Below are 25,489 nucleotides of genomic sequence, written 5' to 3'. Positions count from 1 at the left end.
TGTAGTTGGTCAAATAATGATAAATATTTTTTTTGTATGGTTGTTCTATTTACTTGTTCGTGCTTTCATTAGCTCTAAAGTACAAAAAAGTGTTGCAGCATTTTAATATTATTTTATTAAAATGAATAAATATGATAATATAAATATAAATATTGATAGACCAAGAATGTATTGATCCCTTGTGATAAATTAACCAATTAATTAATCAAGTGAATTAATTAAGTTAATTAACATGCAATATGCGTGACAATACAAATAAATCATCAACTAAGTTAAATGCAGTAGAAAATAAAGTTAACACGATGATTTGTTTACGAATGGGGAAAATTTCCATGGCAAAAACCCTACCGGGTGATTTTAAGATCACTACTCCCAAGTATCACAACAAGTTGTTACAAGTAAAGGAATCTTAGTACCTTATACCAACCTACAGTTGAACCCTTACCTCAATACACAATTGAACTTTTTGTAGTGATAATCTCTCATTTTCAATGCACGACTTCTAGTACGTGACTAACCAATCAATGTGCAGATCCCCGTACGCGGCTTACTCCTTTGCACGAATCCAAGTACGTGACTAACACACCAACTTGAGAAGAATGTTGGCTGTAAAGTTCTTCAGTTCATCAACGCGATGAAGATCACGAAGCTCCTAGGTTATAAAACCCTACAGCGTACAAACGCAGTAGCTTTTTCAAGAGAAAGATGAACTAGGGCAAATTCTGACTCCGGTCACAATTTGCTTAAACAAAACCTTTGCATCAAGTTTCATTTATTTGCGGCACATGAGAAGATCCTTAAAATAATCCTTATATATGTTTAGGGTTGTGAGAAAAGAAAGCATAAACACATACACATGGATATGCGTGAAATTAGATCTGAAAAACTGATTTTCGTAAATCTCGATAGATAGGTTATCTATCGAACAACTGTCGAGCATCAGGCTAAACAAGTCTTTTAAACCTCGATAGATGCTATCTGTTGAGCTAGCTGTCGAGTTTTAAAATATAGCAATTCTTCACTTGTTTCTTGGACAGATTTGCATGACTTCAATACTTGGATTTAAACTCTTGTTTCTTGAAGTATTAAACCCATCTTAAATTTACCGAAATACAAGTAAAGTGCGTTTTGTTATATGATTAGCCAATTCTAAATGACATATGTTCTTAACATGATTCACATATGTTCTTAACATGATTCACATATGTTCTTAACATGATTCACATATGTCCTAACAATCTCCCCCATTGGCAATCCGGGACAAAACCATAACAAACAAATGAATATATGAGAGAAGTCATAAAACACTCAACTCATACTCACTTGTTGAATACAATAAAATCTATCATAATATAAACTTTTGAAAAACTTTGAAAGAAGAGAGTTCATGACATGAAAGATTTTGACAACCTGTATTTCTGAAACACTTTAAACAAAACTCATCATGGTATCTTAGTGTGAAACAGAAATTAAAAGATTGCATACAAGAAATAAGAAGCATGTGCATAAAGAGAGAAAAGAAACAACACATGAAGAGATAGGTGAAAGAATGTAATGACAACCTCAATATATATATATATATATATATATATATATATATATATATATATATATATATATATATATCAATAATGTATACAAGGTTTGCTATCACAATATAAGAACAATGTATCTAAAAATAAAGAAAAGAAAAGATACAAAAAGTCCTCAATACATCCCTTATAAACAAAAACACTCCCCTTAATAAAAATATCTCCTATACTAACTCTCCCCCTAAGTACATGACTACTCTCATACATAAAACTACTTCCCCTTTTTGTCACAAATAACAAATGGTAAGTCACTGAGAAATAGTCATCTCATCGTCACTGGAAGAGCTAGTAGCCTCATCCTCATCAGCATCACCACCATCAGAGTCACCATCATCGTCCTCGTCCTTAGAAGCCTCTAGAAAAGGAGAGGGAGACTTGACGAAACCACCAAGGCGAGCCTGTCGTCGTGCAATACGACTGACACTGGTGTTCACCTGACACAACTCATCACTGAGAGTGTCAAGGTGAGCATCCATGTGCTGAAGTTGTGCCATGACTACCTCGAGGGTTACACCACCCGCAAAAAAAGAAGGAGTGAATGTGGATGGAGCTGAAGAAGCCGGAGGAGTCGCCATCTCGGTTCGTGGCCACTTCGGTCGAAGCTTGGCCTCGCTCTGTGTAACGGTTGCTGTATCAATGGCACACATGATGAAGAAGTGATCCAACTCTGGATAGGAAACAGAGAAGTGGCGAAGGATCCGCCTGATAGCAGAAGGAAAGATAAGCTTATCGTGGGTCGCCGTATCCTTATAAACATCTATGGTAAAGTCTATGATAAGCCTCTTAAGGAGGGACAACAAAAATAGAGCACGAGGCTCAGTAATTGAATTATAGTGAGACAAGGGATGTACAACAAATGTCATCACCATATTCAAGAACCCCGGACCTTTTGCAAAGGTAAGGTGTTTTGACAACCACCTTATGATAAAGGTATCTCACAAAATAGAGACATGAGCTCGTCTTTAGACACAGTCTTAAGATGACGACAGCCGAGGTAGTCAGGATGCGCTACCCTTAGAATGTGTAGCACCTCGGATATAAGATCTGGAGTGACTACAATATGCGCACCTCTAACAAGAGTAGAGAAAGAGTTACGGTGTAATCAAATCCGTGCATATTAGAGTAAAACTCCTGTATGATCACAGAGGGACAAGTGACCGGGATGTCACAAAGGGACTCCTAACCCCTACTATAGATGACAGTGGGAAGGTAAGTATTGGAAAAATCCGAAAGAACGACTTGGCATTCTGAGTGAATGCTACATTGAGAAAAGTTCTCCAAAAAGACCTTACGGGCTTTATCATCACAAAACCTAACATGAGAGGGGGTAGAATCAATAAAAGATGAAGCCTCGGAACGAAGAGGGTTCCAAGACTGAGTAGACTTACGCTTAGGTGCCATGACATAGACTAACCAAAAGAAAGAGAGAGGGGGAGACAAGAAGAAGAGTACCTACAAAATTAATATAAAAAAGATAGAAAAGAATAGTATGTATACATGAAAAATGTATGAACATGTGACATGCAACAACAAAAACATCATGGGCTCAACCCAATCCAATCCTTCCAGCACATATGATTTCAATCATGGTAAACACACATCTAAATTGCATGAATCATTGTTAAAATAAAAATGTGATGCAATGCATGAACATATGGTATCATTTAAACAAAACCCAGCCCAAAATTTTTGCAAAAACCTCATCAATTTTGAAAAACCCCAAATTTTTCAAAAACCCCAAAAGTTAGGTAAAAAAAGATGAAATGCATGATAAATGTAAGAGGGAAGATCATACCAGAGGAAGAAATCACTCTTAAGGTTGAAGATTAAGTGGGGAAGAGGTTTAGAGTGAGTGAAGGGTTTTTGGGGAGATGAAAAGTCAAAAACAGTCGAGAGAGATAGAGAAGAGAGAAAAAAAATTGCATTGAGACTATATATAGAAAAGCACGAATCTCGATGGATCGAAAGGTGTCGAGAGGTGTCGAGATTTAATTCTCAATGGATGGAGTTGTCAAGGAGCTATCGAGAGGTGTCCACAGCAAAGTGACCTCGATGGATTGAGAAGCTATCAAGCAGCTATCAAGAAGACAGAAACTGTCTCGATGGATTGAGAATCTCGTGAGAAGCTATCGAGACAAATTCTCATAAACTTCAATGGATCGAGATTGCGATAACAGTTGTCGAGAAAGAACGATCAAGAGCTCGATAGATAGCCTAACTGTTGAGAGGTGTCGAGATTGCTCAAAAGCAGTTTTTCAAAGAAGAGAAAAACACAGATATGAATACAATCAAATATGCTACTCAACCAAAGATCCAAACAATATTTTAAGCTCTTAAAAACATTTCTCAAAAAGAAAAATGACAAGCATTTAGAACCAAAACGCACACACACACACACACAAAAAATAGGTCTAACCAATTTTATATTTCAAAAACAAGTCAAAACAGTTTAGTAGCATACATTAACACATGTATTCCTTGTGATGGCCAAATCACATTGTACCTGCACATGTATCAAAAGTAGCAAAGAATATTGCTGTTTTGTGTGGAAAAACATCGGAAGATTGCATAAGTGTCTACATGTTATGACGATTTGAGATATGAGAGAATCAATTTAACTCACACACAATCATAACTGCTTGATGGGGACTATCACCTTTGAGATACATCCTATAACTCCCACATCTCCCAGAAGACACGCTTCTAATCATATATAAAGCATTTTGATTATTTTTGCTTTTATTTTTCTTTGCATATTTTCTTTTAAGTATACCATGCATGGGTATATAAGAGAGAGAGAAGAAATACCTAATGATGTTAAGCTTTTGACATTGCACTTTTGCTATGCTGAAGCATACAGATGTCATTTCATGATTGGTGGGCAACAGTGATGAGATAGTTATTTATGCATTTTTCTTAGGATTTTCTAGTCCTTTATGTCAAAAAGAGTGATACAAGTGTTAAGTACAAAAGATAACTTAATTTTACTCATCACAAACACGAGCCACAAAGCTCACTTGCTTAGTTGTGCATAGAGATGTTCATCTAAGCTACAAAAGATACAAAGTTTAGAAAATTTCGTTTCAATGGCCATCTAAGGTACACAAGTACCAATGTACACAAAACATACACGGTTTTTGTATTTTTCTGATTTTTCAATTTTTTTTTATTTTTATGAAAAAGCAAAATAAAGCAAAACTGAAAACAAACAAACAAAAACATGTTAAACAAAGCATAGCATAAAATTAGACTGCCTCAAAAACAAGAAAGCAAAACACACAAATAATGCATAATCGAAAAGAGAGGGAGAGAGAAAAGTGACAAAATCACTTCAAGCCTTTTTCCTTCCGCACCTTGGAAGAACCTTTCCGTTTAGCGAACCCTTGATCCGGTGATAAGGGGGAAGAATTGAAACCGTTCAAGTTCGAAAGGAACATATGGGCTTTGAGTAGATCTCCAAGATGACCAAAAGAGGATGAAAACTGATTTTGGTTTCCAGATGAGATCATATTGTTGCTCTGTTGAGTGGTTAACCACTTATAACAATTATGTCGAGTATGTCCAGTTGCTCCACAGTGATGACAAAGATGTTGCTTATTTTGTTTAAACTTTTGGGTATTGCCCTTCTTAGCCCTAGAGTTTTTAGTCTTTTTCTTATCAAGCTTAGGGGGTGCTAAGATAGATTTACCCTTGTCTACATTCTCACTAGCTAAAACAGTTTTCACATCATTATTCTCAGATTCAATATTATTAGCAAGTGAAACAAAAATAGTAGTATTAGAAGAAGCAATATTAGGAGAAGAGAAATCATACTCTAAACTGGTTCGATTAGAAGCAGAATTTTGAACACTAAACATCTCATCAAGCTTTGCACTAGAAGTCCTCTCCAATTGAGCTCTGACTTGGAACAGCTCTGCCTCAAGCTTTTTGGTCTTCCCAGCCAAGAAATTGTTCTCAAGCCTTAGTGCTCCAATAGTTTGATTAGTTTCATCAAACTTCGTGAAGATTTCTTCTCGTTCAAGCTCCACATCATTGAGCTTTTTGGTGGCCAACCTATACAATTTCTTATGCTTTTCAGAGACCTTGTACAATTTAATATAGGCTGTATGGATGTCATCTTGTTCATCCATCTTCTCAAATTTAGACTCCACCAAGTCCTCTTCTTCATCCACTTCTTCAACAATCCCCTTAGTAGGATTTACAGTGGCAGTGAAGGCATTCAGGATTTCATCAACCTCATTATCCGAATCATCCTTAGGCTCGGTGTCACTCATGGTAGCAGTAAGGGCCTTGCTTTTCCCAATGGTCTTGAGATACGTTGGGAATTCTTGTTTCATGTGTCCAAAGTCTTGACACCCAAAACACTTAGGCCCTGAGGGAATAGTGTATTGACCACTTTCCTTAGCATCCTTCCTTCCTTTGTCTTGGTTCTTGAACTGAGACGAATTGGACTGCTTGCAGTCTTTGTGAAATCCTTTACCATTGGCATCCTTTATGAACTTTTTGAACGGCCTCGTAATATAAGATTTCATTTTAGAATCTTTATCGTCTAAAGACTCATTAATGTCTCAAAGGAATTTTGTCAATATCCTTTGATTCCTCAATTGTGGTGATTTTGGCATGAAATCTCTTGGGTAAAGATCTGAGCACATTTTTAACAATCTTGGGTTCGGGTATGATTTTTCCAAGATTAAAGGCTGAGTTCACTATGTCCTTAAGCTTGGCATATAACTTATCAAATGACTCATCCTCCTCCATCTTGATCTCTTCGAAGCTTGTAGTAAGCCTCTGAAACTTCAAATCTTTGATAGCCTAGGTTCCCTCATAGGTTGTCTAGAGGATGGTCCATGCTTCCTTGGCAGTTTCAGTAGAGGACATTTTCTTAAACTCCTCATTTGTAACCGCACTGAATAAAGCATTCAATGCCCCACTGTTGAAGTTAGCCACTTTGATCTTAGCATCATCCCAATCAGCCGGTGCTTCCTTTGGCTTGGTCTAGCCTATCTCCACAGCTTGCCGCACTTTTTCATCTAATGACTGCAAGAAAACTCTTATGCGTACTTTCCAGTATGCATAGTTAGTGCCATAAAATAAAGGAGATATAATCAACAAATGTCCTCTATCCATGACAACAAGGGTCAATGGATCACACAGTAAAGATTAACCCTAATCAGAGTGCATCCGCTCTGATACTACTTGATGGACCAAAAATGTATTGACCCCTTGTGATAAATTAACCAATTAATTAGCCAAGTTAATTAAGTTAATTAACATGCAATACGCGTGGTAGCACAAAAAAATCACCAACTAAGTTAAATGCAGCGGAGAATATAGTTCACATGGTGGTTTGTTTACGAATGGGGAAAACCTCCAAGACAAAAATCTCACTTGGTGATTTGAAGGTCACCACTCCCGAAAATCTACTATTATCACAACAAGCGGTTACAAGTAAAGGAATCCCAGTACCTTATACCAACTTACAGTTGAATCCTTACCCTAATACACAATTGGACTTGTTCTGTAGTGACAATCTCTCATTTTCAATGCACGGCTCCCAGTACGTGACTAATCAATCGATGCGCGGACTTAGTACGAGGCTTACTCCTTTGCTCGAATCCAAGTACGTGACTAATATACCAACCTGAGAAGGATATTGGCTGCAAAGTTTATCAGTTCATCAACACGATGAAGATCACGAAACTCCTAGGTTACAAAACCCTATGGCGTAAAAATGCAGTAGCTTCTTTAAGATAAAGATGAACTAAGACAAATTCTGTCTCCGGTCACAATTTGCTTGAACACAACTTTTACATCAAGTTTCATCTATTTACAGCACGTGAGACAACCCTTAGAATAATCCTTATATATGTTTAGGGGTGTGAGAAAAGAAATCCTAAATACATACACATGGATATGTGTGAAATCAGATCTTAAAAACTAATTTTTGTAAATCTCAATAAATAGGTTATCTATCGAGCGGCAGTCGAGCATCGGGCTAAACAAGTCTTTTAAACCTCAATAGATGCTATCTGTCGAGTTTTAAAATACAACATTTCTTCACTTGTTTCTTGGACAAATTTGCATGGTTTCAATACTTGGACTTGCACTCTTGTTCCTTAAAGTATTAAACACATCCTAGATCTACCCAAATACAAGTAAAATGCATTTTTTCATAGGATTATCCAATTCTAAATGACAAATGTTCTTAACATGATTCATATGTCCTTACAAATAAAAATATATGAGAGTTAATATGGAAGATAAGGAATTAGTAGAATGTTTAATCCCACATTGAAAATGAGAGAAACTCTTTTATTCTTTTTAATTGTGGTGATTAATGAGCTGATATGTATTGATTTAGATATTAAGTTAGATATGTGCACAAGGGGGAGGTGAAGGGAGAGGTGTCAAAAATGGAAATGAATTATCCCATTAGATTTATGTTCAACAATTAATCTTGTAACACTCACTACATCATAATTATGGACCTATACATTGACTCATTCAGACCTATTCCATGCTACACACTAAAAAATAGAGAGATTTTTGGTAAGGAATATATGGTGTTCTTTCTGGTGGAGTTTTGGGCTTGAACACTTCTTGTAGAGGTTGTTCTAATTGTATGACATTTGTCGGGCTGTTGTATCTTGGGGGAGATAAGTTAGAGAAAGTCTGCATCGGTTAAAAATTTTAGCCAACCAAGGGCTTGAATCTCCTTAAAGAGAGCGAGTGTCACGCTTCAGTTCAAATAGTTTTATATAATTTTTCTTTTTAAATTAATAATATTCAGAAGTATTATTTAATTTTTCTTTGTGTTATTTCTATTATTATTGTGTTTGCTCCAAGAAAAAGTCATCTTTTCTAAGCCATTGGAATTCTATCCTTTTTCTCCACTTTTTTTTTTTGGATTCATCATTTACCTCATTCTTTTTCTACATTCTTTCACCCCATGTTTGTCTTGCTGAACTCATGTCTTGGAGCACCCTTCTCTACTCTCTCAGTTTTGTTTGTATAGAAAAATTATTATTTTCTTCTATCTTTTCTTTAAAAAAAGAAAAATTTATTATTTTACATTCTTTGATGTGTAATCAGTAAACACAATGTCCATCTTTAAACCAAATTATCCACATTTTAATACATGAGGTGTATGAAGAATGTATAAAGAGAGTGTGAGACAATCAAAGCCTACATATATAAATATATATATATATATATATATATATATATATATATATATATGTATGTATGTATGTATGTATGTATGTATATTACCAAAGAAAGTTGTGTTCCAATGTCAAAGTCTATTTCTACACACTTCGATGTCAATATTTGATGGCCAAAAGTCTTGTAACTCAATGACGTTGTGTGTTCCCTTTTCTCCATTTTTGTATCCATCGAATTTAAAGAAAAATAAAATGAGGACTTGATTGGTAAATTACAATGATCTTTCTTACTAAGTCTCAGGGCCAACTTTAAGGCCTTGGCCACATAATATCAAGCTTAGGCTTGAGCATTTGCATCCGGTTTCTTCAAAAAATTATATTTTACCATCTCAAAACCTACTTTATCAATTATACCATACCATTTTACAATACACCCAGCATTCCAACTTTTATTTTTCTGTACAACACATTAAAATAATAAATCTACACAATAAAATATATAACCCAAAAGTATGCGAGATAAATTTTGTTGGAATTATTAATAAACAGTAGGAGGGAGACAATTAAAAAATGATTTTTAAGAATACCATTGTGTTATAGTAGCATCATATAAATAAGATGCTACTGTAGCACAATTGTAAATTTTTTTACAATTACAATATTGGAAATGCACACTTTTATGGTTTTGATGTTAAACTCCTCTAACATATACCATTTACAAGCTCCAATACTAATGCTCACCCCCAATTGGTAAAAAGGTCTCAAAATTGAGAATATTTTTTTTTATTATAAAAAAGGTGGGCTGTACACTCTCCTTCCATCTCCAAAAGGTCACCAAAATTGTGAACTATTTAATGAAAATAAAGTTGGGGAATTGGTTTTGGCTTCAATGACCAAAAATAGTGTATTTGCATTAATATTTATATAGCTATATATGTAAATTTGTTACACCTGAAAAGATATAGCAACAATTCAAATACAAGAAGATTAAATTTCAGTTGTATCCATTTCTATCTCAATATTCTGCAGCAGCTTTAGATATTTGGTCTTATCTTGATCTTGAGATAATGAGATTTGAACTTGGTGCTTATCTTTATCTTTCTCAAAACTAGCATCAATAGGATTAACTTGATCCTATTGATATTTGAACTTGGTGCTTATTTTTATCTTTCTCAAAACTAGCATCAATAAGATTAACTTGATCCTATTGATCTGTTATCTTAACAGCCCCCCGCAAGGTGATGGGGGTTGAACAACCATCAGCTTGGAGATAAACAAAACGTGATGAAAACAATCCTTTGGTAAAAATATCAGCAACCTGATCAAGTGTGATGAACTTGACTATGATGTCGCGATTAACTACCTTCTCGAGAACAAAATGGTAGTCAACTTCAATATGTTTAGTACGGGCATGAAACACCGTATTAGAGGCCAAGGCAAGTGCACTGACATTGTCACACCATAGCATAGGAGCTACCTTAAAAGGAATCTGAATTTCTTGAAACAACATTCATAACCAGGAAAGTTCCTGTGGTGATGGCTAAGGAACGATACTCAGTTTCAATACTAGACCGGGAAACAACAGCTTGTTTCTTAGCACTCCAAGAAATAAGACAATCTCCAAGGAAAACTAAAAATCTAGAAGTAGAGCGTCGATCATCAACGCTACCAGGCCAATCTGAATCATAAAAGGCATTAAGTTGGAGAGAACCTTTAGAGTAGAACAACCCATGATCAGGTGTACCCTTAAGATAGCGTAATACACGCTTTGCAGTTGATAAGTGAGTTGAAGTTGGAGCATGCAGGTGCTGACAGAGTTGATTAACTAAGAAAGCAATCTCTGGACGAGTGAGAGTACAATATTGTAAGGAGCCAACAATATGCTGATAGACAGTAGGATCATTTAGTAAGTCACCATCATATTTAGAGAGCTTAGAGGTAGAAGAACAAGGTGACTTGGAAGGTTTTGCATCAGCCATGTGAGTGCAAGTAAGTAAATCTGAAATATACCTTGTTTGATAGATATGCATGCCCTTTGGAGTGCGAGAAACCTGAATGCCAAGGAAGAAGCTTAGAGAACCCAAATCTTTTAAAGGAAACTCCTGCTGCATGCTGCAAATGAGGGAACTTATTATGGGAACATAAGTCCCGGTGATGATTATGTCATCAACATAAATTAACATGTAAACCCGGACAGCTCCACAAGCATAGATAAATAATGATGAATCAACTAATGAAAATTTAAATCCAAGCTCTAATAAGAAGGTGGAGTGTCATGTAAACCAAGATCTTGGTGCTTGTTTTAAGCCATAGAGAGCTTTATGCAACTTACAAACAAAATCAGGATGAGCATTATCAATGAACCCTTGACGTTGTTCCATGAACACTTCTTCTCTTAAGTTCCTATGAAGAAAAGCATTAGATACATCCAATTGCCGAATTTCCCAATCAAAATGGACTGCTAAAGCCAATATAATCCTAATGGTAGAAGGTTTGATTACAAGGCTAAAAGTTTCAGTGTAGTCCACGCCACTTCGTTTGTCAAACCCCTTAGCAACTAATCGAGCCTTGAACCTTTCTACTGAGCCATTAGATTTGTGTTTAATTGTATACATCCATTTGTTGCAAATGATATTATGATTTGGAGGGCGAGGACACAAGGTCCAAGTGCCATTGGACATCAAGGCATCAAATTCTAGCTTCATGGCTGCGCTCTATCGTGAGTCTGTAGCAGCCTTGCTATAGCATGATGGTTCAAAATCTTGGATAGTAGTGTGGAGGCCTTGGAAGGGGTATTTGGTAGTTTGGAATAATTTATAGTTAGGAAATGTTTTGGGCTTAAGAGAACCTATTTTAGAACGAGTGAGCATTGGATGAGGAACAATGGGTTGAGTAAGTGGTGCATCAGATCTTGTAGAGGTTGATAGGCTTAGAGATGAATGTGGTAATTGTGGTGATAATGATATGGAAGGTAAGGGTGGCAGAGGAGTAGGAGATGTAGGTGGGTCGTGTACAAGTGGTTCATTTGCTGGTGCAGAATCAGGAGTAGGCATTGTAGATGGAGAGTTTGGAGGTGTTATAGAAGGAATTAAAGAAAGGAAGATTTGAGAAAGTATTATAAGGAGGAAAGGGAAAGGGAAAGGGGAAAGGAACATCACCTAATGCATGAATCTTGGAAGGCAAATGTGAAGTAGCTTTATCCTTGGCTGGGAAGGAACTCTCATAAAAAATGACATGCCAAGATAAGTACAATTTATTAGTAATAGGATCAAGACACCTGTAACTTGCATAGCTATATCCAATAAAAATACAAGGCTTATATCTATATTCCAGCTTATGAAGGCCTTGAGGACGCAAAAGTGGATAGTACAAACAACCAAAGACTCTCAAATTGTTATAATCTGGCTCTTTATTGTATAACTTGAGAAAGGGTGACATATGATCAAGAATAGGGGTAGGCAAACGATTAATAATATAAAAAGCTGTAAGAAAAGCATCAACCCAATAACTATTTGAAATATGAGAATGAGCCAATAGTGTTAATCTAGTTTCAAGAATATGTCGCAACTTTCTTTCAGCAAGACCATTTTGTTATGAAGTGTATGGACAAGACTTTCGATGGAAAATGCCATGCTTGGTGAGAAATGATTGGAAGATAAGTGAGGTGTACTCACTGCCTCCATCAGATTGCAATTGTTTAATAGTTGTAGATAATTGATTTTCTGCCAATAATTTAAATTTGACAAAGCATGTTAACACTTCAGATTTATTATAAAGAGGATAGAGCCAAATATAGCGTGAAAAGTCATTAATGAAAACCACATAATATTTGCATCCATTCACAGATTGGACAGGTGAAGTCCAAATATTAGTATGAACAAGTCGGAGATGAGTAGTAGAGAGACAAGTAGATGAATGAAATGGTTGTCATTTACTTTTTCCCAATTGGCATAAGTACAAGTAACATATTTATTAAAGTCATTACAAGAAAGGGGCAAATGATTGTGTTTAACAACACGGGAAACAACATCAAAAGACGAATGACCTAATCTAAAATGCCACACCAACGAAGATGTTTTTATTCCTAACAAAGCAATAAAAGCTTGATTGCCATGAAGAGAGTTCCTTAGAAGCCGTAGTGGATACAAGTCATTTTCACTTTTCCCTTCCAAGAGATTTGCACGTGTTCGAAGGTCCTTCACAAACAATGAGATGGGGTGAGTATGAAGTAACATGCATTATCTAAATAGATTCTTTGAATAGAAAGTAAGTTGGCAGAAGCATTTGGGCAATGTAAGACATTTTTAAGATGCAAGTTTGAAGAAAAAGAGGAAAGAGTGATTGAACCAGAGTTTTCTATAGCAAGTTCTGCTCCATTTCCCACTTCTACTGTGTCACTGCCTTCAAAAGGTTGCTGAATTGTCAAATTTTCAAGTTCATTGGTGATAAAATCATTTGCACCACTATCAGCAAACCATTTTTGATCTTCAAAGGCAACATTTGTATGAGCCACCATAGCTGCAAGTTGCGTTGGAGGATGTCTTCCTTGGTAGAAGTAATCCATAGTGACGAAATATTTCGTCACTAAATTAGCAAAATTTTGTAAGAAATGATTTTAGTAATGAAAATTTTCGTCGCTATATATGCCTGGATTTTCTTAAAAATAGTTTTAGTGATGAACTTTTTCGTCACTATATGTACCCGAAAATAGTTTTAGTGACGAAATTATTCGTCACTAAATATGATCTAATAAACTAAAGTGTTTTTAGTGACGAAATATTTTCGTCACTGAAAGGTGTTTTTAGTGAGGAAAACATTTAGCGACGAAACATTTTCGTCTTTAAAAGTTTTTTTTTTTATTTTTAAAAATCAAATTGGACTTTTAGTGATGAAATTTTTCGTCACGAGGACTTTTAGTGACGGGGTTTCAGCGACGAAATGAGTTTCGTCACTAAAAGTCCGATTTCGTCACTAAAGGTTCTTAGTGACGAAAAACTGGACTTTTAGTGATGAATTTTTTCGTCACTGAAAATACATTTTGTTGTAGTGCATGCAATGATAACAGTTAAGGGCTTGATGATTGGTCTTGCCACAAATTTGGCATGGAACACGTTCACCATTATTGAAAGGGGCACCACTATTGACTTGAGAAGGTTTAGGGCGAGAATCAGATGTTCCATAAGCATGTTTGGGAGTGAATTTTCTCAGTTGAAATTTGGGTGTGTACTGCATCTTATTGTTGGGAGGAATCTGATGAGATTCAGGCTTATTGGTGAACAAAGCGAAGTTTGTTGCATCAGATACAACAACATTTTGTTGGTTGAGTAACATTTCACGATTCAAGAGTTCATCTCTAAAGTCAACGAAACTTAATGGGTTATCTTGAGTAGCAAGAGAGAAAGATGTGATGAAGTTGTTAAATGAAGGATTGAGACCATTGAGTGCATATGAGATGAGATCATCTTCAGGAAGAGGTTTACCAATTGCAGCTAGTTGGTTAGCCAAAGATTTGGCTGTCTGCAAGTGCTCTGAACAAGTCTTGGAGCCTTGAGTTAAATTTTGCAATTGTCTCTTCAAATGAGTAATGCGAGAGTGAGACTGTGAGGCAAAGCGATTGGCTAGTGAAGTCCACACTTGTTTTGAAGTGTCTAGTCCAAAAACAGTAGACAGTACGTCCTTTGAGAGAGTAAAATTGATCCAACTAAGAAGATATTGATCATTCTTAGTCCAGAGAGTGAATTCAGGATCAAGAGTCTTTTTCCCTTCAGCAACAACTAAAAAATTTGGTGGGCATGGATCAGAACCATCAACAATACCCATCAGTCCATTGCTGCGTAAGGCAGGAAGAAATCTTGAGAGCCAATTAAGGCAGTTGCTGCCATCTAACTTGGCATGGATCCCTTGAGGAAAATTGGGAAGAAGAAAGGAAGATGATGAGATATTAGTAGATAAGTTAAGGTTGGAAGCAGTGGAAGACTTTGTTAGAGGATTAAAAGATTATTGGCCGGCGTTAGCCGAAGAAGGCTCTGATACCACCAAAATAAAGTTGGGTAATTGGTTTTGGCTTAAATGACCAAAACTAGTGTATTTGCATTAATATTTATATAGCTATACATGTAAATCTGTTGTTTGCATAAAATAATCTGCAAGCGCACAGAATCGTAACAAGTAGTAAAGTGTTTTTAGAAAACGAATGTCAAACCCATAGGGATTAACCATGTTATTGAATACCGAAATTCACTAAATTAATTACTATTTGGAAAATCAAGAATAAATGGAACGTTCTACTATCTGAGTTAAATTAAATTATTTAATAAAAATAAATCTACGAATAAAAGATTAACAAAAATGCAAAAATCTAAAGGTGTAAAAATATGATAAGAATGGATCTAGAGCGGTTGATTTCACCTAAAAAATCCCACACAATTTATTCTTCCTAATTATTAAATTCTAATAATCTCCCGTTGATGATTAAAAATTCCTTAAGTATTCAATATCTTCTCTTGAATAATATCAAAAAATATCTTCAACTAACAATTCCATATCTCTATGTGAATTTAATTAATTGGAGACTCATTACGTACTTTGAATTTTCTGAAAAAATCACACTAATCGCGGTAAAGCATCTCTACTTTCGCTCAACTAATAATGTTTAATTATAGAACTAAAATAACAAATCACCTCTCGGTCTCATTATAATTCAATTGATCAAACAATAATTCGTAAAAAAAATAGTACACATTAAGAATAAGAATTAAACACTCAATCATGGAAATAATAAAAATAAAATAACTCAGAATATAAATTGTGTGTTCATTGCTAGACTACATCAACGCTTTAGAAAATAAATTTAGTTCATAATAAAATTGAAAAGAAAACAAATAAAACTTATGTTTTTCATCTGAATTAGTTGATCAACATGAAGCTCTCGCCTTTGTCCTCAGATCCTCCTCTTCATAATGACTCCCAAAACAAGTTCTTCTATGCGGCACCCCCTTTTCCTCTCTGGTTTTGTTTTGTTTTTTTTTTTGTTTTTTTTTTTTTTTTTTTTTTTTTTCCTAAAGAGCCTTTAAATAGGTCAAGGAATCCTATTCCCGTTTGGAGAAAATTCCAGATTTTTAGGCTTCACTTAACCGACAATTTTGGCCCATTTAACATCAGAATTTGGACTTTTGGTAAACTACAAAGTTGTAGCCCTTTAAGTTAACTTTCCAGTCCAACTCGAATCATCTCAATTGGATATCTGAGCCGAAAGTTATGCCAAAAATACTACTGATATGTAGGCTGGAATCATAATCCGAATTGGACTTGGATTTGGTGTAAATTTCCTTTGATTCCTTACTCCACTAGGACTTAAATTTAATTGGGTTGGTCTTCTCTTGAATTCATGCCTGGTTGGATGAAAGTTGGCTTGATTCAATTGGCTTAGCCCCACTTTGCATGTAAATCTCTTATTACCTACAACACAAAGATATTATATAATCAGTAACAAAATAACATAAAAGAAAGGCTAAATATGTAGATATGTGAGTACTTTATTTTATATATTTCATACACATCATCTGTTACACCTGAAAAGATATAACAACAATTTAAATACAAGAAGATTAAATTTCAATTGTATCCATTTCTATCTCAATATTCTATAGTAGCTCTAGATACTTGGTCATATCTTGATCTTGAGATGATGAGATTTGAACTTGGTGCTTATCTTTATCTTCTCAAAATTAGCATCAATAGGATTAACTTGATCATATGTAGTGGCGGCTCCAGGAATTTTGTTTAGGGGGGGTCATTAAAAAATTTTAATAAAAAAAGAACTTGAATATATCGAGTTGTGGACAAAAAAAATTAATACATGAAGTTTTACAATTTTCTTCTACAAATTCTCAAATTTTTAATTGTTATATGATAATTCATTATGGGTATCTATTGCCAATGTGGGTAGCTATGAGCCTATGACTATTTTATTTTGTTAAGTTTATCTAACATTTTTATTTTTATGCAATTGTTATTGTCTATTTGTTATTTTTTTTATAAGAATATTTTAAACTAAATGACTAAACTAAACTCATTAGCTTTGTATTAATTATTGATGCACACAACCACACTATTCATACATAAAATTATACACCACATGTCTACTTAACCAATTAAATGCTTGGACAAACACTAACTTTACAATTTTTTTTTCTTATGTTTTACTAACTTTATAACAAAAAGTTATTATAACATGATAACAATACACACACATATAACAAACCATTTCTATTTCCTAATTATTAAATTATATAAATTTATATTGTACACACAAACGTCCACACATATCATAATTTACACAAATAACATTATAATAAAAAGTAATGCACACAATCAATATTAGACACATTCACATATATAATATAAATTTATAAAAAAGAGTGACTTACAATTCACAAATACTTGCTCTTTACTCTTATGTGGCGTTTGGTACGGGGTAATGTTTTAGGATTCCCAGGAATGTTTAAAGATTCCTATGTTTAGTTGTAAATCACGCTAAGGAATCAGATGCTAGGGGAATGTGAATTCCTCTCTTAGTAGGAATGTGGATTCCTTTTAAAACAGGTAGGAATCCACACTCCCAAGCTTAAAGAAAATTGTATTTTTTATAAATTGACAATTTTAACCCTTTTTTATTATCATTTAAGCAATTAAGATAAAATATAAAACAAATTATTATGAATTAAACTCTTTTAAAATTATTATTAAAAATAAAAGCATTTGAGAATTTAAATAGTTATTTTTGTATTGTACCTGTTATTTTGAAATGTTAGACTATAATTTTAATGAATTTTTCATAATTAATAGTTTATATTTGGTTTTTCATTATTTATTTAGAGGAATATTTTTTTAAGGACTTGGTAGTTCATTCAAATCTAAGGATAGAATAGGAAAAATAAATGATTCATTTAAAATTCCTAGGAATAAAGCAAACATTATCATCTCACATTCCTAGGAATCTTAAGATATTCCTAATGAAACCAAACTTAGGAATAGCTACATTCTTAGGAATGTGATTCCTAAGAATCACATTCCTAGGAATCTAGATGCCAAGAGTAATGTGAATTCCTTCGTACCAAACGCCACATTAGAGTTTGAAATACTAGTAATAAAAATATGCAAAATTTAATTCAGGGTGTGCAAAAATATTTTTAAAAATAAATTTAAGTATTAAACTAAAAAAAGAAATTATATATATAATTTTTTTTTTGAAGTCAGGGGGTTCATTTGAACCCCTGAATATAGACTAGCGCCGCCCCTGATCGTATTAATATTTGAACTTGGTGCTTATCTTTATCTTTCTCAAAACTAACATCAATAGGATTAACTTGATCCTATTGATATGTTATCTTAACATTTGAAACCAAACCTAATTACATAATTGTTTCACAAAAAAAATGAAGTGTTATGAGTGTGTTGAATCCATATAGATAGTCAATTTACCTTAATGTCTTGGAACTTCGTAAACCAGATAACATTAGTGACTCAATCTTTTTTAAAAAGCCGCACTTGAAAATTCTGTAAACTAGTTTCCCACTCAAAAATTTAATAATAAGTCAAACTATTTAATTTATATTTAAATATTTAAAAAGTCCACTTAAATTTGTTGCCTTAGGTCTCATGTTGTTTCGAGTTCTGAAATAAACCCTCTCCATTAAATAAAACAAAAAAACAAAACAAAAACGTAGGCCATGAGGTGCTAGCAATCAATCAGTATATGTCACGTGGTAAAAATTAAGCTCGTGGGTTGAGAGACGTTGGGTTGAACTTGAACATGTGGTGCAGCTACTATTTCGACAAAAAACACTTCTGTTGAGCCCAATTCTGGCGAAAATATGAGCCCAACTCTGAAATTTCAAAGTCAGAAATGTATGGACATAAACAATAAAATAAAACTTCATTACCCAAATAAAATAAAATAAAATAAAAAGAACAAAACTTTAAGTCCTCGACCAAAAAAGAAAACTTAAGATATTAACCGAAAGATGTAAGCTATTTTATCTAAGGAAAAAAATAATAATAATAAAGAACAGAAAAAGATAAGAAGATAGATGTAATGCTATCTGAGACAAAATAGTATAGATAAGCATGTGAGAATATTATGCAAATTATTAGAAACATTCGGAAGCTAATTGTCAATTTGTCAGCTTCCACGGCCTGATTTTATTATTATTATTTTTTTTAGTTTTATATCTCTGCTGTAGAGCACCGCCAACACAAAATGGCACATCTAACACAAGCATGAACCAACATTTATACCATGAGCGTGTCATCTTGCCATTGGGTGATGGTCGAACGCGGCTTCTCATCATTTTGTCATATCTTTTATTCAGGAAAATCTTGTTACACTTGTTATTGCACACATTCTATACGTATATGCTCTCTTTCAAATTGTGTTTTTGAAACAATTTTAGATAAATTTGTGAAATGGATTTTAGCCCCCGTGTGTAGTAGTAAGTATGTGATAATCATTACCCATACACACTTATTGTTGCACATTCCCATATATATATATATATATATATATATAAACTTTCTTTAAAATTGTGTTTTTGAAACAATTTCAATTAAAATAGCGAAATGGTCAAACACGATTATAATTTCAGCTCACGTGGCAGTGTGTACTGTAAGTATATAATAGCAAATATATGATAATCATTATCCTTATATACTCGTTATTGCACATTCCATGCATACATACTCTCTTTAAAATTGTATTTTTAAAATGATTTCAATTAAAATTGTAAAATGGTTAAAACACGATTATAATTTTAACTCACGCGGCATTATACATGATAAGTGTGTACATGATAAGCGTGTAGTAGTAGACATGTTATAATCATTGCCCTATTTATTTAAGATAAGCATCCATAATCTTGCATACATTTTTTGTTGGAGTAGGGATGCAGAACAAGCTGATTCTATTAGAAATGTTAGTTACAAAATTAGATGAGAAATATCCATCACACTCAACCTTAACCTAAACCGGAGGAGCGGACATATCAGGTGCGGATCACGATGTTCCCAAAATTAAAAGCAATTAGGCCGGACATGACTCATAATGAAACCCCATTGGCTAGAAATTACAAAAGCAAAGAAAGTTAAAGAAAAGGAACCATCATAATGCAGCGACAGACAGGACAGTCCACCAAGTCAAAGATGATGCTAAGATCTCGCTTTAGCTCTACAAGGCCATATGAAATTTAGAAAATTATATTCATCTCTCTGTTTCTCTCTTAGTTTTTGGTGCTTTAAATCAAAGTATTTTTTTTGTTCCCTTTGAAACTTTTTGCTTTTATTTTGACTACATACACATACCAGTGGAAAATAAAGAGAGACAATGACAATTAACGGGGTACAATAATTTATGGAAATTAGTAGTAGTAATAATGGATTTGGATTAACATTTAACACTGAGAGGGTAAGACTTAATTAAGAGGATGAATTGGATGGGATCAAGAGGTGGCAATGCAATAGTTCTCCCAGAGCAGTAAAGACATTCTTGAGTCCTTGCAACTCTTTAGCAAAGGGACCAAGCAATCTCCTTTGTTCCCTTTTACAGCAAGAAATTGTTGTTGCTCATGATTTGGTACTATGTCCTTTGAGATAGTGAACTTGTTGCTATGGTTTTTGAAGGATATGTCCTTTGCCGAAGGCTTGGTTCGCCAGTAGTACTCATAAGCATTGAAAGGGGCTGCTGAAGCTGTGGAGGACACAGCTGTTGGGGACTGTATGAGTCGAGACACACTGTGTCGAGGTGGAAGAGACATTGCTACTTGGGTTGCCTTCGCTTTCTTCACATCCATATCCTCCTCAAAATCAACAACTTCATTGATGTTGTGTGACCATGCTTGATTCCTATTTGCTATTCCAATTGGCCTATTCATCATTGAAGAAGCTAACCTGTGAGCATTTATGAATCTACTTGAAAACGCTGGCCCTCGCGTCTGCTTCGACACTATTTCTATTTCTTTGGCTCCCCTAGAATTGTTTTCATTATCAATTCCCTCTTCATCCTCTTCTTCCTCAAACTCTTCTTCTTCTTCTTCTTCTTCTGGATTTTCATCTTCCTCAAAGTCCTCGAGTTCTTCAAACTGATCTGCTTCACTTTTCTCTGCTTCTTGGTGGTGCTCTTCTTCATCTCTTGCTTCTTCTTCTTCTTCTGAGGGAGTAGTATTGGCAAAAGTGAGGACAAGGCGGCCATCTTGCCTTTGAGCACGAAACTGGTTCTGTGAAGGGATGGACACGGCTTCGAGGACTAATCTTCCGTTGTGGCGACGAGACTCCATGCGAAGTGAAGCCCCATCTTGACGAGCAAGAGAAGGAAGAGGTGGAGGGAATGATATAGACTGTGATTTCTTACTAGTAGCATAGTGGTACTTTGCCACTCTAAAACTTTCCAGCTCATCCTTCTGATCAAAGGCTTCAGGCACCTTCTCTTCTTGCAATTCTTGTTGTTGTTGCTGTTGTGGTTGTTGCAGCTGCTCTTCCTCTTGTTCTTCTTCCTTGTCTTCTTCCGAGTCACCGGCCTCCGATGAAGAGTAAGATGAGAACCCATCAGAGCCAGTCTCGGATCCAAGACTCTCAGTACAAATTTGAAGACTTTTTTCACTCAAAGAGCTAGCTGACCTCTTCACAAGAGGGTGAATATAAGGAGGTGGGAGTGTTTTTGAAGCATCCTCGTTGGTCTTTTGAGTAATTGAGCTCCATATATCGAATTGTCCAGTCTGCTTCTCGAGTTGCTCTGACTGCTTCTTTTCTTCTTTAATCAAGCTCCAAATATTAGCATGTCCACCTCGCCCCTTCCTTTCTTCATAGTCTTCTTCTCCTTCTGAAGAGGATGATGATGATGATGAATTTGCTATGGAGAAGCAAAGTTCTTCAGAGGATGCAATCTTTTTCATGGGAGAGAACCCGTTTTGAGCAAGCCATTTCCTGGAGGACATGTCTGCGGAGAGAGTTCTTCGCAGAGAAGAGGCTCTTGTTCTTTGTTCAAACTCGTCTGAGCCAAGTATGGAAACGATGCCTTGCTTGATTTCCATGATCTTGGGCTCTTCGTCAAGAATGTTTGATAGGCGAAGGGACTTGCTCAAAGGACTTGACATTTAAGCAAATTAGCAGAAGAGAAGGACAAGCACTTCAGCTAGCTTCTAGCTGCATAAAAGTGAGGAAAATTTTGAGAGGAATGAAAAACCAAGAAGCTAGCAGAGCTAGTAGCTAGCTAGAGTTGCACAGTGCTTATGTGTATGTAACAAAATTTAAAGTTACAAAGCAGACTGAAAAACATGCATGTGATATTGCAAAAATACAAAAGAAGGTGTAATTGTGGTGGGGGAAAAGAGGAGAGATGGATGGAATATTTACCTCAGGCAAAGCAACAAGCAACCAACAGAGAGGCCTGGTTACAGACCACTAGCTGGGTGCGAGTTGCAAGGAATAATAAGGGGGAAGCCCTCAGATGATGATGTTTGATGTTTGATGTTTGAGGAGTGGCTGTGGGTGATGGCAATGAAAGGGGATGGGGGAATGTGGGTATTTGTAGAGCCAAAAAAGCCTTTGGAACCGTGTCCATTGGGGCCCCCATACGCCACAATGAAAAGACACCCCCTCATTGGTTTTTAGTTTTTCCCTTATCAGAAAAGTGGATTGCAAAAGCAAAAAGGAGTATGGACCGGCCATTTTCATTTTGGTTCACATTATCTCTCCCTCTTAAAAGTGTCTTTAGCCACGACAGTTTTAATTTTTAATTTTTATTTTATGTATTTGAAGTTCGAAAATTATTTTACTTGAACATGAATTAAGGCATATCCTATTGTTCTTTGGTAATTTCTAGACTATAGTGATATTATTAGAATAAAATTATTCCATTAAATACATATTTATTACTAGAGAGGAAATAGGAGGATTGAAGTTTGTGATGAAAAGAAGTGGTTTATATATATTGATGCAAATATTTAGCATTAGGAAAAAAGATTATTTACGAAGAAAAAGTAGTGAGTTATCCTCTTCTTAGAGCATTCACAACCCGGCTTACAAATGTCATATGTAAGAGGATTTTAACATTAAGGCATTAAATGTGAGCAACATTTTACAAATGCTAAAGTTTCTATCGGTTCGCTTATTTTTTAAAGTCTCATTTAAAATTTAATTTCACTTAATATCACTATAGATTTTCTTATTATGCCCTGATTAACTGAATTAATTTATTTTAAGGGTAGAGTGAGGAAATTTATTGGGATACAAATTTCGTTTGGCTTCAAATTAATTGAGCATTATATATATATATATATATATATATATATATATATATATATATATATATATATGAACTTAAATAAAAATCTTCTAATTCAATGACACTAGTGTCTGGTTCCTTTCCAAAGGAGTGAAATCGGATTCGACCCACTAGCTCCCCTAATGGGGTTGACTGGTGAGCTTGACTTCTCCTGAAATAAAAAAGGAAAAAAATAGAGACTATTGTTCTTGGTTGTGATAAATTGATCTAAATATATATTTGGCACCTTGCACAATCAAAATCAAGACAAAACCACCATATATCTGCTCTAATATGAGAAAATGACTTCTCGTCTCAGTAACAAACAAGAAAGCCACATTCCATCTTTATTCTTACTTAGAAGAATGAAACTAGTCATGAAGATTTCCGAATAGCAGTTCAATATATTACCAATATTTTCCAAAGCAAATAGAGTTGAAATGGTATAAACCTTGACTTCACGGTATGGCATATCATCGACTTTTGTGGTGTAGTGATATCTTTATTTCTTGAATAGAAGGTCCAAAATTCACTCATATAAAATGAATGAAGCACATGTGTCAGGATTTAAGGCAGTCACATATTGTGAAGCCTTCAATTGTTCTTAAAACCAAAACATATTATCTCATTTAGTGGCAATATTTTAACCATGCATATCTTTACCTGTAATTTAAAGCCTGTGCAGCAATTTCTTGTGGGCACATATTCGAGTAATATGAAGCCATTATATCTCTTCTCTTCACGTTAATGTTGAACAATTTCTAAATGTGAATTGTTTCGTGCATGCCAATACTAAAGCATTTGGCTTCAGATAATCCAATTCATGGTGATACTTTAAAATTTGAAGTGCTTCTGAAACATGTACAGTATATCAAAAGGTTATGACAACATAATAAGAGGAAGAACTTAAGCAAAGCAAAGCGAGGAACCTCCATAACAGTGTGTAACTCAAAAGGAAAAAGGAGAAGAGCTACCATGCACTAGTAATGTTACCAATTAGGCAAGGCGGAAAGTGACAGTGATGGGTGAAAATGGCTTAGGGAAGAAGCAAAGGAATCACTTTCAAAGAGACCAATATGATTGGGCGGCCAGAAATCCATCAGCTAGACCCTGACTGAGAATCCATCATATATAAAAATAAAATAGTATTCGATAATAAAAAAATAATGACAGAGAATAATGTATGTGGAAACAATGGAATGCGTCACTTCTAGATTTTGGGACCCCTTTGGATATAAAACCTGTCCTCTTTGTCTCTCTCTTTTTTATTTTTTTCTTTCTTTCTCTCTTTCTCACTGTGTGTCTGTGAGTGTGTGAGAGTGTGTTTACGAGACTGTGTGAAAAGTCATGTGGTTTATACGTATATGGAGAGGATGCCCAATACGTCGACCACTCATAAATACCAAAAGGTAGTGATGTTGATTAGCTCAAATTGGATATATAAAAAAATGTTTAGATGAGAGAGAGAGAAAGGAAGAGAGAGCCATAGAAAACCAACTTGCATGCTTTGCCACAAACCAAGGAACGCAATGGGAACCTGGATGCGCCTTGTCTGCCTATAAAGCAATGCCACTCAAACCTACAAAGCTTATCTACTACGTCCTAGCCTCTGTTTTTAAATGGTTCACTCAGTTCCATCTATACAACTGGCTGGTTTGCCTAAAAGATTTTAATTTTCATCTGAAGTCTAAGAGTGTGAATTAGTGAAGTATAAAATATAATATTAGTTGCGTGGGATAGAGGATTTATATTAGGGTTAAATTTGCTGCACATAATCTGTTATACATTCAGGATTTTAGTTTTTTTTGGGTGTATGTGTAAAATTATGTAAAACAATTTCTTTGTAATAAACACTACTCTTTTTACTATGTATGCCTGTTTCTTAAATTATATATTGATTATCAAGCAGTAGTTTTGTTTGTGCATTTCTATAATTTTTTTTTCAAAGGCCTCTTAGCTCAATCACTTGAATAAAATCCTTCTCCTCCACTGGTTTTAACACTATCAAGTTTAACAAGGTTAGTTTTATAGAAAAAAAGTTTTATATTTTTAATTAGGAAAAGTTAATGAATATCTTAAAGGTATTGGTTTTAAGAAATATTTTTAGAATTTTTTTTTATGACAAAAGAAAAAAGTAACTAATTTTCTATATTTACTATGAAATTGGGTATTAAAATTTTTCTAAAATTGTTAACGAATGCTCTAAGAGCATCTTTTTTTTAAAATTTTTTTTAAATTTTTTTATTTTAAGAAAATGTTGTGGACATATCATTTTTATTTATAATTAATGGGAAAAAACGAAGAGAAATGATATATCCGCAACATTTTTACAATATTTTTACAATAAATTCTAAGTGGCAGGTTGTTATTGTTGGGGTAAAAAAGTAATCTTCGTGTTAGGTTCAAATTTGAACCTATAG

At 34.6% G+C, this 25,489-nt stretch overlaps 1 protein-coding gene across 1 annotated transcript; it reads right to left on the bottom strand.

The window, feature by feature from the left end:
• Positions 1–20,136: 20,136 nt before the first annotated feature.
• Positions 20,137–22,305, bottom strand: LOC142608089 (protein FAF-like, chloroplastic). Its single transcript, XM_075779794.1, has 2 exons — positions 22,160–22,305; positions 20,137–21,949 (listed from the first exon to the last, which is right to left on the bottom strand). The coding sequence occupies exon 2, from the start codon at positions 21,898–21,900 to the stop codon at positions 20,251–20,253; it is 1,650 nt and encodes a 549-aa protein (XP_075635909.1). The 5' UTR covers positions 21,901–21,949; positions 22,160–22,305; the 3' UTR covers positions 20,137–20,250.
• Positions 22,306–25,489: the final 3,184 nt, after the last annotated feature.

This window comes from Castanea sativa, chromosome 8 (assembly GCF_040712315.1).
Source record: "Castanea sativa cultivar Marrone di Chiusa Pesio chromosome 8, ASM4071231v1".
NCBI classification, from domain to species: domain Eukaryota; kingdom Viridiplantae; phylum Streptophyta; class Magnoliopsida; order Fagales; family Fagaceae; genus Castanea; species Castanea sativa.
This window is presented reverse-complemented; position numbering and strand designations above follow the sequence as displayed.

What these genes read in the sequence shown, in the direction of transcription:
- LOC142608089 (XM_075779794.1), bottom strand. Translation starts at nt 21,900, where the DNA reads ATGTCAAGTCCTTTGAGCAAGTCCCTTCGCCTATCAAACATTCTTGAC.